The sequence below is a fragment of the Mastigoproctus giganteus genome, chromosome 10 (assembly GCF_048544385.1).
Source record: "Mastigoproctus giganteus isolate SK-2022 chromosome 10, ASM4854438v1, whole genome shotgun sequence".
Classification (NCBI taxonomy): Eukaryota; Metazoa; Arthropoda; class Arachnida; order Uropygi; family Thelyphonidae; genus Mastigoproctus; species Mastigoproctus giganteus.
In genome coordinates, this window is record NC_143584.1 from 13927907 (window position 1) to 13941254 (window position 13348).

The 13348-nt window shown below is 35.4% G+C and overlaps 2 protein-coding genes across 2 annotated transcripts; both read left to right on the forward strand.

Moving 5' to 3' along the window:
- The first annotated feature begins 1649 nt into the window (after positions 1–1649).
- Positions 1650–12602, forward strand: LOC150078767 (histone H4). The gene is made up of 2 exons (XM_090383732.1): positions 1650–1708; positions 12286–12602. Exon 2 carries the CDS (start codon positions 12286–12288, stop codon positions 12595–12597), a length of 312 nt encoding a protein of 103 aa, XP_090239858.1. The 5' UTR covers positions 1650–1708; the 3' UTR covers positions 12598–12602.
- Positions 3022–3377, forward strand: LOC150078768 (histone H4). The gene has a single exon (XM_090382287.1). The coding sequence runs from the start codon at positions 3048–3050 to the stop codon at positions 3357–3359; it is 312 nt and encodes a 103-aa protein (XP_090238413.1). The 5' UTR covers positions 3022–3047; the 3' UTR covers positions 3360–3377.
- Positions 12603–13348: the final 746 nt, after the last annotated feature.

The window sequence follows — 13348 nt, forward strand, 5'->3', positions numbered from 1 at the left end:
TCTGCAAATTGCGGTGGCTGGAGACTAGGCAGCTGCGAGGTGATCTGATTGAGGTGTTGGAATGGTTTAAGCACGCTGAATTCTGATGGGATTCTTCCACTTGTTCATATTAGGAACCTAAGGGGGCATAAATTCAAATTAAGGAAAGACAGATGTAGAATAGATGTGCAGAAATTTGCCTTTAGCCAGCGGGTTTTTAATTGCTGGAACAAACTTCCATCTGTTGTTGTGGAAGTTGATAGGTTAAATAAATTTAAGGAGGAACTGGACAAACATTTATAGAGAATTGTTTTGTAAATTTTTTTGGCTGATTCTGCATAACTTACATCACACTACTAATTTTCATATATCAGTAAACATTTGTTGGATTTATACGATAAGGTGAAAATAGTAAGGGCCTATAGCATAGATTAAAGGTCAATTCACGTCAGGATTCTGCAAAATGGCCGAGCGCAATTGGCAAGGTGGAGGTTTACCTTCGAGTTCAACTGGCAGATGCCCGATTTTTTTCACATACTCTGAGGAGAGTATGTGAAGCAAGTTTCTGAATGTGTGTAAAACTAAAATAATGGTGATTGGTGATAATCCCGGTTCCAGGAAAGTGAAGGTTAATGGGCAAGATATCGAAGAAGATGATGAATTTGATTACTTAGCGTCAAGAATAAATAAAAAATAAAGACTGCGCAATTACTAAAAAAAAAAAAAAATATGGAGAGATCATGAACTCCCCCTAAAGGCGAAACTGAGAATCATTGATTCGTTAATTTTTGAATAAAATTGGCAGGCCTAAAATTCTTCTTCATAGCATCAACAAAAGAAAACCCAAGTTTTTTGGTCACATGTAAGAAGGGAAAACTTTCTATTGAAGAATATAATGGAAGGAAAAACCGAGGGGAAGAGGAAGACCTGCAACTAGGTGGAAGGATGGGATCAGTGAACTGGGCATGACATTTTGCGATGCTGCTCGTATAGCACACGATCGATGCAGTTGGTGGCCACAACAGCTCCTCAGGGAGCTATGTGACTGGAAGAAGATCTGAACAAACTCTCTTACAATACCACTCAAAAGTACGGGAGGAATTCAAGGAGTATTATGAAAAATGTTGAAATTGTTTTCTACATTTTAGTTATAATAAAAAAGAAACTGTTGTCAGTAATTTACATACCCAATCTTCGGTATTAATCGTTTTTCGTGGTTTATTCTCGTCCCTCAAAAACATGCTTTTGAAGGCTTTGTAAACACTGTCACTACCAGATTTTAACGATGCGTCTTCTTTTTAAGAGGTTTTTAATTTTTCTTTCGATTTCGTCTTTGGGCTCACCAAAGGAAACCGCTATTTCCATTAATGGGTCATCTGGATACGAGGGGGAGGGGTCACTAAAAGAGACCGATTGTTAACAAATACGCGTCCCCACTGCACAATTCATTTCCTTTCAAGTTTACCGACATCAGTCGCATTTAGGGCCACGTGGTACAAATCGACTCACCGTCCCCACTAGTCTGGATTTTCACGCAGCCTTGCCGATCGACGCCACCGTGGCGTTGTGCCGATCGGCAAAAGCCGACGCAGTGAGGACACAGCTTTATATCTCATTAACCAATCATCTAGCATCTTTTCCAGTTCTTGCTTGCTTATTGTCTGGTACTAGCGAGTGGTTGGTTTACAGTGTAAACCAGGACTGAAAATGCTGTCTAACACAGATCATAGTAATTTATAATTATAATTTCTGTATATTTATAATTTCTACTTGTATACAAAGGAAAAAAAATCCCACCATTCCAAGCTGTCCTCAAGCCTTCCTTATGTCCTCCGTGACATAAGGAAATTACGTCATCTAGTAAAGCTCTAATTGGCCAGTTGATAAACACTTGTAACTAGGCAACTAACCAATGAGGGCATTACTCGATGACGTGTTTGTATTTTAGCATGAAGTGTTTTATATGCAAAAGTATTGTCGACTGGTCCGTCATGAATTGGTAAAAATATGGCCCCCCTCTAAATTTTTTTTTCCTACTTGGTCAACTTTTTCTTATAATTATATACTTGTTGGGTATACCTTTACTTGCATACTACTGATATTTTGTTGTGAGCTTTTTTATTCAGTTATATAATTTGTAAATGTTGATGAAAGCTTTTAAACATGATCTTTAACTTAGACCCACTCAGACAAATTAATGCAAATACTGTACACTATTTCTGTCAGAAATGATGCATTTCCACTACCTTGCATGTCATTCTACGTAACAATGGAATAAATCCCCACCCAACAAAGGAGACGATTTTTTGGAAAAATAATATATTTTTTATGTTGTTTCAAATTTTCTTTCCTCAATTTTTTCCTTGAATACTATGTGTATAATTACCATAAAATTACCGTATTATAATATTAATTTTATTTTACCATTTAGCTCAACCCATTCTAACCCTGTTATTAGACTTCCAAAAAAAAATTTCCAAATGTTTTGGAAGAATGGTGGCACCCTAATATGAGAAGCAGTGCATGTGCTACATAAGCTTTTTACCAAAAAAAAAAAAAAAAAAAAAAAAAAAAATTCACGCCAAGAGAGTTTTAAAATACATATGATATGAATTTATATAATAATAATAATAAATAATTATAAAAAATATCATTTAGCAAAATATTTATTATACTATTACAATTAATTTATGCTTATTTCTTATTAATTAATTCTGATTTTTCTCTTATTAATTCTACTATTAAGGGCATCGGCCACAAGGAAAAAAAGTAAAAATTATTCCAAGTAGGTGCACGAAAAAACCAACATACATTAAAAAAAAAATCACTAATGTGACGTCACTCGAGTAATTGCGAGTATTGGTGTGTCTAGAAAAGCTCTCTATTCAGCCCGTGTGAATGAGGCAGAGAAAAGCGCTCTGTTCATTGGTCCTTTATAAGAAGTTCTCTATTAGGTCCGCAAGTGGTATTGGATTATATATAGAGTTATGATCCGCTATTTTTCACTTGTTCATTTTGTGATCTGATTGCGTTTCGTTGTCGTAGTTCATTGAACTTTTCCTTTCGAAATGTCTGGACGTGGTAAAGGTGGCAAAGGACTGGGAAAGGGAGGTGCCAAACGTCATCGTAAAGTTCTTCGGGATAACATCCAAGGTATTACGAAGCCGGCTATTCGACGCCTTGCCCGGCGTGGTGGAGTGAAGCGTATTTCTGGATTAATCTACGAAGAAACTCGTGGTGTCTTGAAAGTGTTTTTGGAGAATGTGATCAGAGATGCTGTTACTTACACGGAGCACGCTAAGAGAAAAACTGTTACTGCCATGGATGTGGTTTATGCCCTAAAACGACAAGGGAAGACTTTGTATGGTTTTGGTGGTTAAAGTGGAAAGGAAAACCAAAAAAAAAAAAAAAAAGCACGGCCCTTTTAAGGGCCACCAAATTTTGATAAAGGGATTATCATTCGTACATTCTGTGAGTTTTTAGTTTTTTTTTTTTACCGTTTTTCTATTTCCAGAGCCATAAACAAGCTTTTAACTGGTTTTGATACTGTAAGTAGAAAGTACACAATTCAATAAATGTTTTCTTTTAAATATTGTAATTAAAATAACATTAATAGCTAGTACGAAAACAGAGGCATGAAGGTGACTTAATCTCTTAGTGTTGCGATTTCTAAATTATAATATGGTTTTAAATATCAATAAACCAACATACATAATTTTAATGGAAATGAAACAACAAAAGCTGAATTATGGAAAAGAACAAACAAATAGCCCTCGAAAATATAGTTTTCAGTAATATTCGCCTGTTTAATAGACCTTGGGGGACCCCCATGCAAGGTCTAATTAATAGGCTACACTATCCTTTTTCAGAAAAATTCACAGTTTATTTTCAATCCATAATGAGATCGCAGATCCACTACAAGGAAAAATTACAATATATTATTTAGCATTTGTCCGATTTCACGAAAATTAGCGGGTCTCGACTACTCAAGTTGTCTGTCTAATAACCTCCATATTTTTTTAAACGATTTTTAGTGAATCAACTAAATGCATAATGTTGGAAGCTCTGTCTCCAGTTGCCTGGAATAATTGCAATTCTTGCTTCAAAGCCTGCCATAAACACTGATCCTGAGAAATAGTTCAAGATTGAATCGAATCGCTGTTTCAGACTTGTTTCTCAATGTCATGGGACACGTGGGTTGCTCAATTTCTTCATCTACTGATTGTGGAGAGTTTGGGCTAGATAGAGATTCGTCTTCGTTGAAAAATCTAAACAATGTCATCTTAGCAAATTCAAATAATGATTTGTTTGTTAATGATGGGAGCCCAAGAGTCACTGCAGAATTCGCATAATTTTTCCCACTCTTTAAATACTGAAACAGGCAGGCCAAAGTCATATTCCTTCTCATTAATCCATTTTATAAGAGTTTTTCTTGGCGAATTCTGACTGTCGTTGTAACTCATTAATAATGAAAACAAATTCTCTTTCAGCAGTGAAGGAGAATTTGTATTCTGCAATATCTTTCAGAACACAAAATTTCAATTGCTGTAATCAAATCGATCATAAAATGATCGATTACAGATCTGCTGCAGAAATCGATCATTTTATGATCGATTTCTGCTTGATTTCTACCTGAATCGATTATTTTCTTTAAAAGACATCACCTACTTGCTATTGCATATCATTCTATTTAAAATTGTGTCAAAATTCAATTCTTTTTTGAAATTAAAACATTGGGAAATATATAATTTTCTTCCAATCAAGAACAAAAGAAAGGATTTTCTAGTGAAGATTGGCATGGGTTTTTGGAGAGTATCTCAGAAAGTTGAGAAGTAAAAAGCACTATTTTTAAACCCAAAGATTTATATTTAATTTTTTTAACATAAGTGAAGATGCTGGCGAGCACCCATTTTAGGATTGGTCCCGGGCAAAATTTATTTTTTAAAGAGCACAGTGGTGCTCCCGCGCACCAGTTTAAGAACTAATCTAAATGTTAAAAATTAAATATTTCGTAATTTGTTTTCTCGTATTATAGTGATTGTATTATCAAAACGATGAATATTATACGGTATTAATTCGAAAATTGAAGAATTCGTAAATGAATTAATTTACACAGATATCTAATAACAACAAAAAAGACGACTGCAATTATATATTTATTTAAATAACAAAATAACGCTGCGAATGAGTTATCAGAAAAACTAATAAATGGTGTGACTGATACACATGCAAAGATGAATACGATTATTATAATACTTAAACGTTTCATTATAATTTGTATGATTTTAATCTGTGATTAGTGTCAGTAATATAGTTTTTTGTGAGACTGATGGTGTACAATCAGTATATAAATGTTTCCTTTTGTTTTCTCATATTCTCTAATTACAATATCCATAAATATAGAGTTGTTTGTAGCATATGCTGTTAATATTAATAAAAATCTATTCACCCCCTATATGTACTCTAAGTTTATATCCCCCCCGCCCCCAATGTAAACCATTTGGATTCATTTCCAAATTCAATGAGGCTGAAAAATTCAGGATCTAATTTCAAATGCTGCCATGACTGTTAGGAAGACTTAATTTTTTGTTGACGTAATGCGTTTAGAAGATCATTCAGGTGGTAGTATCTTGTCTCTCGACAGGCCTTGAGAGTAAATATTTAATCCTGGTGACCCATAGTTGTGGATTACTTGAAGTTAAAACCTGCGGCCTGTTTCTTTTTAATACATTAAAATGGATTTTTTCCCTGTTGCCATGTTAGACAGTCTTGCTTTCTTGTCCCTTTCTGTTGTTTCCTGTGTTATGGAATTTTTAAGAAGAATTATGCCTGCTGCTGCTGAATGTAGATAGTAGTAGTGGCATGTGAGGCAAGAAAGCAAGTGTATGAGCTTATGCAGCATCAGCCGAAAAAAAAAAAAAAAAAATCTAACCATTTCCTCCAAATGCCTCTCCAGTTCCTCCTTAAATTTATTTAACCTATCAATTTCCACGACAAATGGAAGTTTGTTCCAGCAATTAACCACCTGCTGGCTAAAGGCAAATTTCTGCACATCTATTCTACATCTGTCCTTTCTTAATTTGAATTTATGCTCCCTTAGGTTCGTAATCTGAACAAGTGGAAGGATCCCATCAGAATTCAGCATGCTCAACCCATTCAAGGCCTTATACACCTCAATCAGATCACTGTGCAGGTGCCTAGTCTCCAGCCACTGCAATTTGCAGAACTCAAGCCTGTCTTGGTAAGAGGATCCCCTCACCAATCTTATTGCCCTTCTCTGTACACACTCAAGCAAATCTACATCATCCTAAAATGAGGCCTCCAGACCTGTACGCAGTACTCAATGCGTGGCCTGACCATTGCCTTATACAGAGGGATAATCACCTCCTTTTCCCTGCTAGCAAAATTCCTATATATCATTGACAAAACCCCATGACCTGCCCTGGCAGGTCATGGGGTTTTGTCAGTGATGCGGTTTTGCCCTGGCAGCCTGTCTGCATTGCTCAGAAAACTTCATATCTGCCTGCACAATTACTCCCAGGTCTTTTTCATTTTCTACCACCTTAAATGTAGTACCACACAGTTGGTACGTTTCTCTGGGGTTACTTCTACCCATATGCAGTACTTTGCATTTGTCAAGGTTAAACTTCAGTTGCCACTTCTTAGCCCATCTGCCCAAATTATCTAGATCCTGTTGCAGTAGCACACTGCCATTACCAACCCTGCCAACCTTTGTATCATCAGCAAACTTTGACATTAAGCCTGATATCCTTCATCAATATCATTGATAAATATACAAAACAACAGTGGGTCCAACACCGAACCTTGTGGGACTCCACTAATAACATTAGTCCATGAAGAGCAGCACCCATTGATTACCACCCTCTGTCTTCTCCCACTTAACCATTTTATTATTTTTTTTATGAAAACCCCAAACACGAAAGGTATCAAAACCTATAGTACTTAGTACCGTGCATGGGTTGAAGGAGAAGTATGGGTGAGGGGGATGCCGGAAACTTTGCTCTAGAGACTAAACATGGGTTTCACCACTTCAAGCCTCCAATAAGCAAAGTGGTGGTATTTCACCGGTTGATGAAAGTCATCTACCACCTACTATTTGTAGCAACTTACCTTTAATACCATTCTGTTCCAATTTGTACAATAGTCTTCCATGTGCAACAGTGTCAAAAGCTTTCCTGAAATCCAAATATCTGATATCAAAATTATTTTTTGCATCCAGTTCCTTTGTAACCACATCGTAATAACCAATCAAATTTGTCAGACAAGACTTTCCCTTAACAAACCCATGCTGTGTCTGAATTATTGCTGCAGTCTTGTCTAGATGATCCTGCAATGCATCTTTAACCAGTGACTCCATTATTTTACCAGGAACAGAAGTTTAACTTCTGTTCCTGGTAAAATGACGGGTGACATGAGTAGTCTATAACTACTCGTGTCACCCTTCGATCCCCCTTTGTGAATTGGGGATACATTTGCACATCTCCAGTCCGTGGGAACCTCCCCTGAGTCCAAGGATGCTCTCATAATTATGGCTAAGGGTTTGATTAGTTGCTTTGCCGCCTTCTTTAATATAACTGGATAGATCCCATCCACCCCAGGTGCTTTTCTTATGTTTAACCTCAACAATTTTTCCTCCACTTTGCTGTCAGTTATTACAAAATCATTAAGTATCCTGCTACAATTTGATAACCTTCTGCAATTTTGAAACCTTAATAATTCCTCACGTGTGAATGTAGATGCAAAATAATCATTCAGTTTGTTTGCTATCTGAGCAGGATCATCAACAGTCGAACCATCAATGTCAAGTGGACCAATCAGGTTCAACCCCTTCCTTTTAGAGTTTATATAAGTAAAGAAATCCTTGCTGTTTTTCTTAGCATCTTTTGCCAAGGATTTCTCGTAATCTGCCTTCGCTTGCCTAACCTCCTTTTTGACCTGACTGCAGACTAGCTTATATCTGCCATAGGCTTCTGAATCGCTTGATAATTTATATGCATCCCATGCATTTTTCTTCTCTGTCACGAGTCTCATTAGTTCATTTGATAACCATTTAGGCCTAAACCTTGAACAATATTTCTTAATAGGTATGAAACTTTTAGTAGCATCCACGATTAATTCCTTGAATGCTTCCCACTTAGAATTTACTGTTGGTAACATCTTCATTTGATCCCACTGTACAGAATTTAAAAACTTTCTGAGACCACTGTACTCACCTTTACGGAAGCAAAAACCCTTTCCTTTATCCCTGATGGTAATTAAATCTTTAAGTAAATCCCATATCAGTACACTGTGATCACTGCCACCTAGTGGTTCCTTTATCTGCAAATTATTAATACACGAATGAATGATCACTGCTGATAACCAGATCAAGAGTATTACCCTCTCTGGTTGTCTCTCGAACATGCTGCTGCAGAAAACAATCATCCAATAAATCCACCAAAAGTCTGACTAGTGTGTGAGTGAGTGACCAATCTACAAGTTCCAGTCAATATATGGGAAGTTAAAATCCCCCATTATAAGACATTCTGATTTACTAGCCCACTCTATTTCTCTGTACAAATTGTACTATTTCTTTGTACAATTGTTCATTGTACTCATTCGAGTCATTAGGCCTATAACACACTCCTACTCTTATTTTTGCTTTCGCAGTGCTTATGTCACACCAAACTGACTCAACAGTGCACTGTTCATCTATATCAACTGGATGCATTTCTTTTTATTTTATGTTTTTCTTAATTAACAGCATAACGCCGCCTCCCTTCCTATCCTTTCTGTACATATTGTACTCCCCAAATTCCAGTTCTGCATTCCTTATCATATCAGAGACGTGGATGACACCACATCTCTGATATCCCAACAATATCCGCCTTTGATGTCTTGACCAACACTTCAAATGTTTCTTGATTCCTCAAGAGTAGAAAAAAGATGATTCTACTCTTGATGATGAAGAAACAACTAACAACAAATGCGAAAGTTGCAATCATCATTTGATGCCTTCATTTATTTAAGTCTCTTTTATATCCATGTGTACCTTTGCTCTTATTTGAATCAGTTATATATTCATTACAATTGTCTTTTCTGTTGTTATTAGATATCTGTATAAATCAGTTCATTTAAAAATTGTTCATCTTTTCCAATTTATACTATATAATATTCATCATGTTTGAAATTATGTAAAACATTTTGGATATATCATCTCTGTAATAAGAGAATATGAGAAAACAAAACGAAATATTTCTTTTTTAACATTTAAATATTATCAGTATACCTTCAGTTCACAAAAGCCACATTATTGACAATAATCACAATTTAATAATATCAAAATCATATAAATTTGAAAAACAATCATGTAAATTATAATCAAACGTTTAAATAATATAATAATCTTAATATACTTTAATAGTTCCGATTTTAATAAAAAAATCGGAACTGAAAAATCAACCTACATTAAAAAAATCACTGATCTAGTGACTTCACTCTATTAAGAATAAGCTCTCTGTTCGGTCAGCTATTTTGGAATAGAGAAATGCACTATCAATTGGTCTTTGATGAGGGAAGCTCTCTGCTACGTCCGCAAAGAGAAAAACTGTTACAGCCATGGGTGTCGTTTATGCCTTAAAACTTTACCATTTTCCTATTTTCGAGAGGCATAACCAGGCTTTTAACTGGTTTTGATACTGTAACTAGAAAGTACATAATTGAATAAAAGCATGTTTTCTTTAAAATTCAAATAACAGTAGATAGTACGAATAAAAGACAGGAAGATTACGAAGGTGGCTTAATCTGTTATTGCTGAGATTTCTAAAATAATTATATAGTTAAAAACGTTGTTTTTTTTTAATATCAAATTTCAATAATTTTCTTTTTTTTTTCCTAACATATAATTCATATGAAAAAAAAACACAAAACAAAAAAAAAACCCTGCATTTTAGAAAAGAACAAATAGCCCTTGAGAATTCAATTTTGAGTAATATTCATCTGGTTAATATTGATATATCAATTCGAATCCTGTTTAAATCCCACTTCAGTTTTATTTTATTGTATATTCTTTTCCCGTTTATCTTTAAAACTGGAGTTATTTTATTAAACTTCAATTTCAGCAGAGGTATTGCTGTTTGTATAATTACAGAATAGCAAGGACTATCTCAGATACAATATTTATATGTATGCGTGCTGCACGAGGCTCATATTGATCGAAAATGGGTCTAGCATTCGTACCCCCCCCCCCCCCCCCCCACACACACAATAGCTTCGCAATGAACTGAAAATCATTTATAACCATGGAGATTTGCTTGGGAAAATAAACAATTTTGATCATTTTGGGGAGGGGACAGAATATAAATAGATAAAACTTGGCGATTATTCCAGGCTTATCTACATGTAAAATTTTCTTCATAACAGAAAATTATCTCTGATATATTATGTAATACCCCCGCCCCTCCAAATTGTAACCCGAAAAATATCCGATTTTCTTCTTATTATTATACTTAAAATTATTTTATAATACTTAAACGTTTGATTATAATTTAAAAGATTTTTTTGCAAATTTTAATCGGTGATTTTGATATTGGACTGATTATTGTCAGTAATGTGGTTTTTGTGAACTGTAGGTCAGTATTTAAATCAGGGGTTCTTAACCTTCTGTTTTATGCGAGAGAGATTTTGCCAGTTACAAATCTCTGTGGCCTCTGGACTCCTTAAAGTTTTTGAAAAGGCAATCCTAACTCAACTTATAGAGCACTGTTTCCACCACAGACCTCACCACCTTCACACCGTGATTCCTTGAAGATGTACTACCACCAAACTCTCTTTCTCATACAGGAAGCTTTGGATTCTCGCGCTCAGCTGGACAATTTTTCTTGACGCCAAAGCTGCATATGTTAGCATTTCCATCACATCGTCACTTAACATCCTGAAGTAGTTCTTCAGGATGTTAAGTGACGATGTGATGGATATGATCTATGATAACCTCCCCACCGCACTCAATAAAATTTTGTAAAATACAATGTAGACTCCTTGTAGAATACAATGGTCTTTCTCGTTCCTTTACTGCCTGCAGTGGGATACCACAGGGCGGTGTTTTGTTAGCAGCACTGTTTGCAGCTGCTTTAGAACCTCTGCTGGCAAATTTCCAAAACATGATCTCTCGTACGCCGATAATTTGAAGCTCTTCATTCATTCGGATCAGCCAGAACAAGCGCTCTCAGCCCAAAGAGCTGCAATGAAGCAAATAGATCAGGTAAACACCCTTCTACATTACATTGGACTCGAGCTAAATGCCGAAAAATCTGCTCGGATGACATTCACAAAGAAGAACCCCAATGCATGGCTCTATAAACGGACATCAAATCAAGTTAGTCAACTCCCACAGGGGCCTCGGTTTGGTGTGGGATTCGAATCTGTCTTTTCTGAGGCACTTCAAAGAAGCAAGAAACAAATTCTCCTCGCCGCCATTTTGAAGGGTGCATATAAACTAAATTTTTACCAGAAGCTAATATCTAAATTAATACTGAAGCAGGCAGACCAAAGTTGTATTCCTTCTCTCATTATTCCATTTTATAAGTTTTTCAACTTCTTGGCAATTTCTGACTTTTGTTGTTTTAACTCATTAATAAAGAAAGCAGATTCTCCTCCAGCAGTGAGCAGAACTGCATCACGGCTGCATAATTTCTCTGCGCCAATATTTACTGGCTACAATATCTTGCAGGATACCAAATTCTTCATTAGGTAATCTTTTCTTTAATATCAATTAATGCTTAAAAAACGCTGCTCATGTTTCTAAAAATCTCTCAATCATACCCAATAAACTGTCCCAGTGAGTTTTCGAAACTAAAATTAGTATCTTTTCGCAGCCATGTTCTGCTTTCACGTAGTTTTGAAGTATTTCATTCTTCAGAGGGGATATCCTGAATATTTTTACAAATTTTCTTACCTATCCTTTCTTTATCTACATTGGCAGTTAGATCTATTTAATCAGCAAAAGGTAACTCCTCAATTTAAATTTCTCTTTTCTGCTTGATTTCTACCTGAATCGATTATTTTCTTATAAAATACAGTGGAGCACTTGTGATTATTGTTGTATCAAGAAAAAGCTTTCTATTCGGTCCGCGTTATAGAATTGACAAAAGCACTATCGACTGGTCTCTGATATGAGAAGCTCTCTGTTAGGTCCGCAAATGGTATTGGATTATATATAGAGTTATGATCAGAAATTTTTCACTTGTTCATTTTCATTTTCTGGTGTGATTGAGATCTATCATAGTTTATTGAACTTTTCCTTTCGAGATGTCTGGACGTGGTAAAGGTGGCAAAGGACTTGGAAAGGGAGGTGCCAAACGTCATCGTAAAGTTCTTCGGGATAACATCCAAGGTATTACGAAGCCGGCTATTCGACGTCTTGCTCGTCGTGGTGGAGTGAAACGTATTTCTGGATTGATATACGAAGAAACTCGTGGTGTCTTGAAAGTGTTTTTGGAGAATGTGATCAGAGATGCTGTTACTTACACGGAGCACGCTAAGAGAAAAACCGTTACTGCCATGGATGTGGTTTATGCCCTAAAACGACAAGGGAAGACTTTGTATGGTTTTGGTGGTTAAAGTGGAAAGGAAAACCAAAAAAAAAAAAGCACGGCCCTTTTAAGGGCCACCAAATTTTGATAAAGGGATTATCATTCGTACATTCTGTGAGTCTAGTTTTTTCCTATTTTCGAGTCATAACCACGCGTTTTAACTTATCATTTAGATAACGATTTAATTGAGTTAACATTACAAAAGACAAACTTTAAAATTAAAATTCCTATTTATGAAGTTTTTTTTATTACATATTAAAGATTTGAATTTTATTGTAAAAATACCTATAAAAGTATTTCGAAGATAGCTAAAACTCCAGTTGAGGGAAATTGAGAGAAGCAAGCAAGAATAAACTTCAAAGCCACCAAGAAGCTTCCCATTTCGATAAAAAAACTAAATGTTAATATTGCTTTGATACAACTGATCTCTAATAAAAAATCGTGACACAATTTTCCAGTCTAGTTTTCACAGCATATGTTTAACATTCCCAGTTACATGTGTTTAACATATTTCAATTTTTTTTTTGAACGGATTTTGATGCTTGACTAGACCAGTAAGCCAAATTCACATTTATCTCTTTTTGTTTCACATGATTTTCAGGAAAGACTGAATATGCACGTTTTTGCATATCATCGTTGTGCTTGTGATTCTCAATCCAATCAAAGTCAATAAATACGTTTTAACATTAAAGTTTTTTTACAAAATTTCCTTATGAAATACCAAATCAACTAAAGAAAAGAAGATATTATTGTACAATTCCTTTGATGGCCACTTCAAT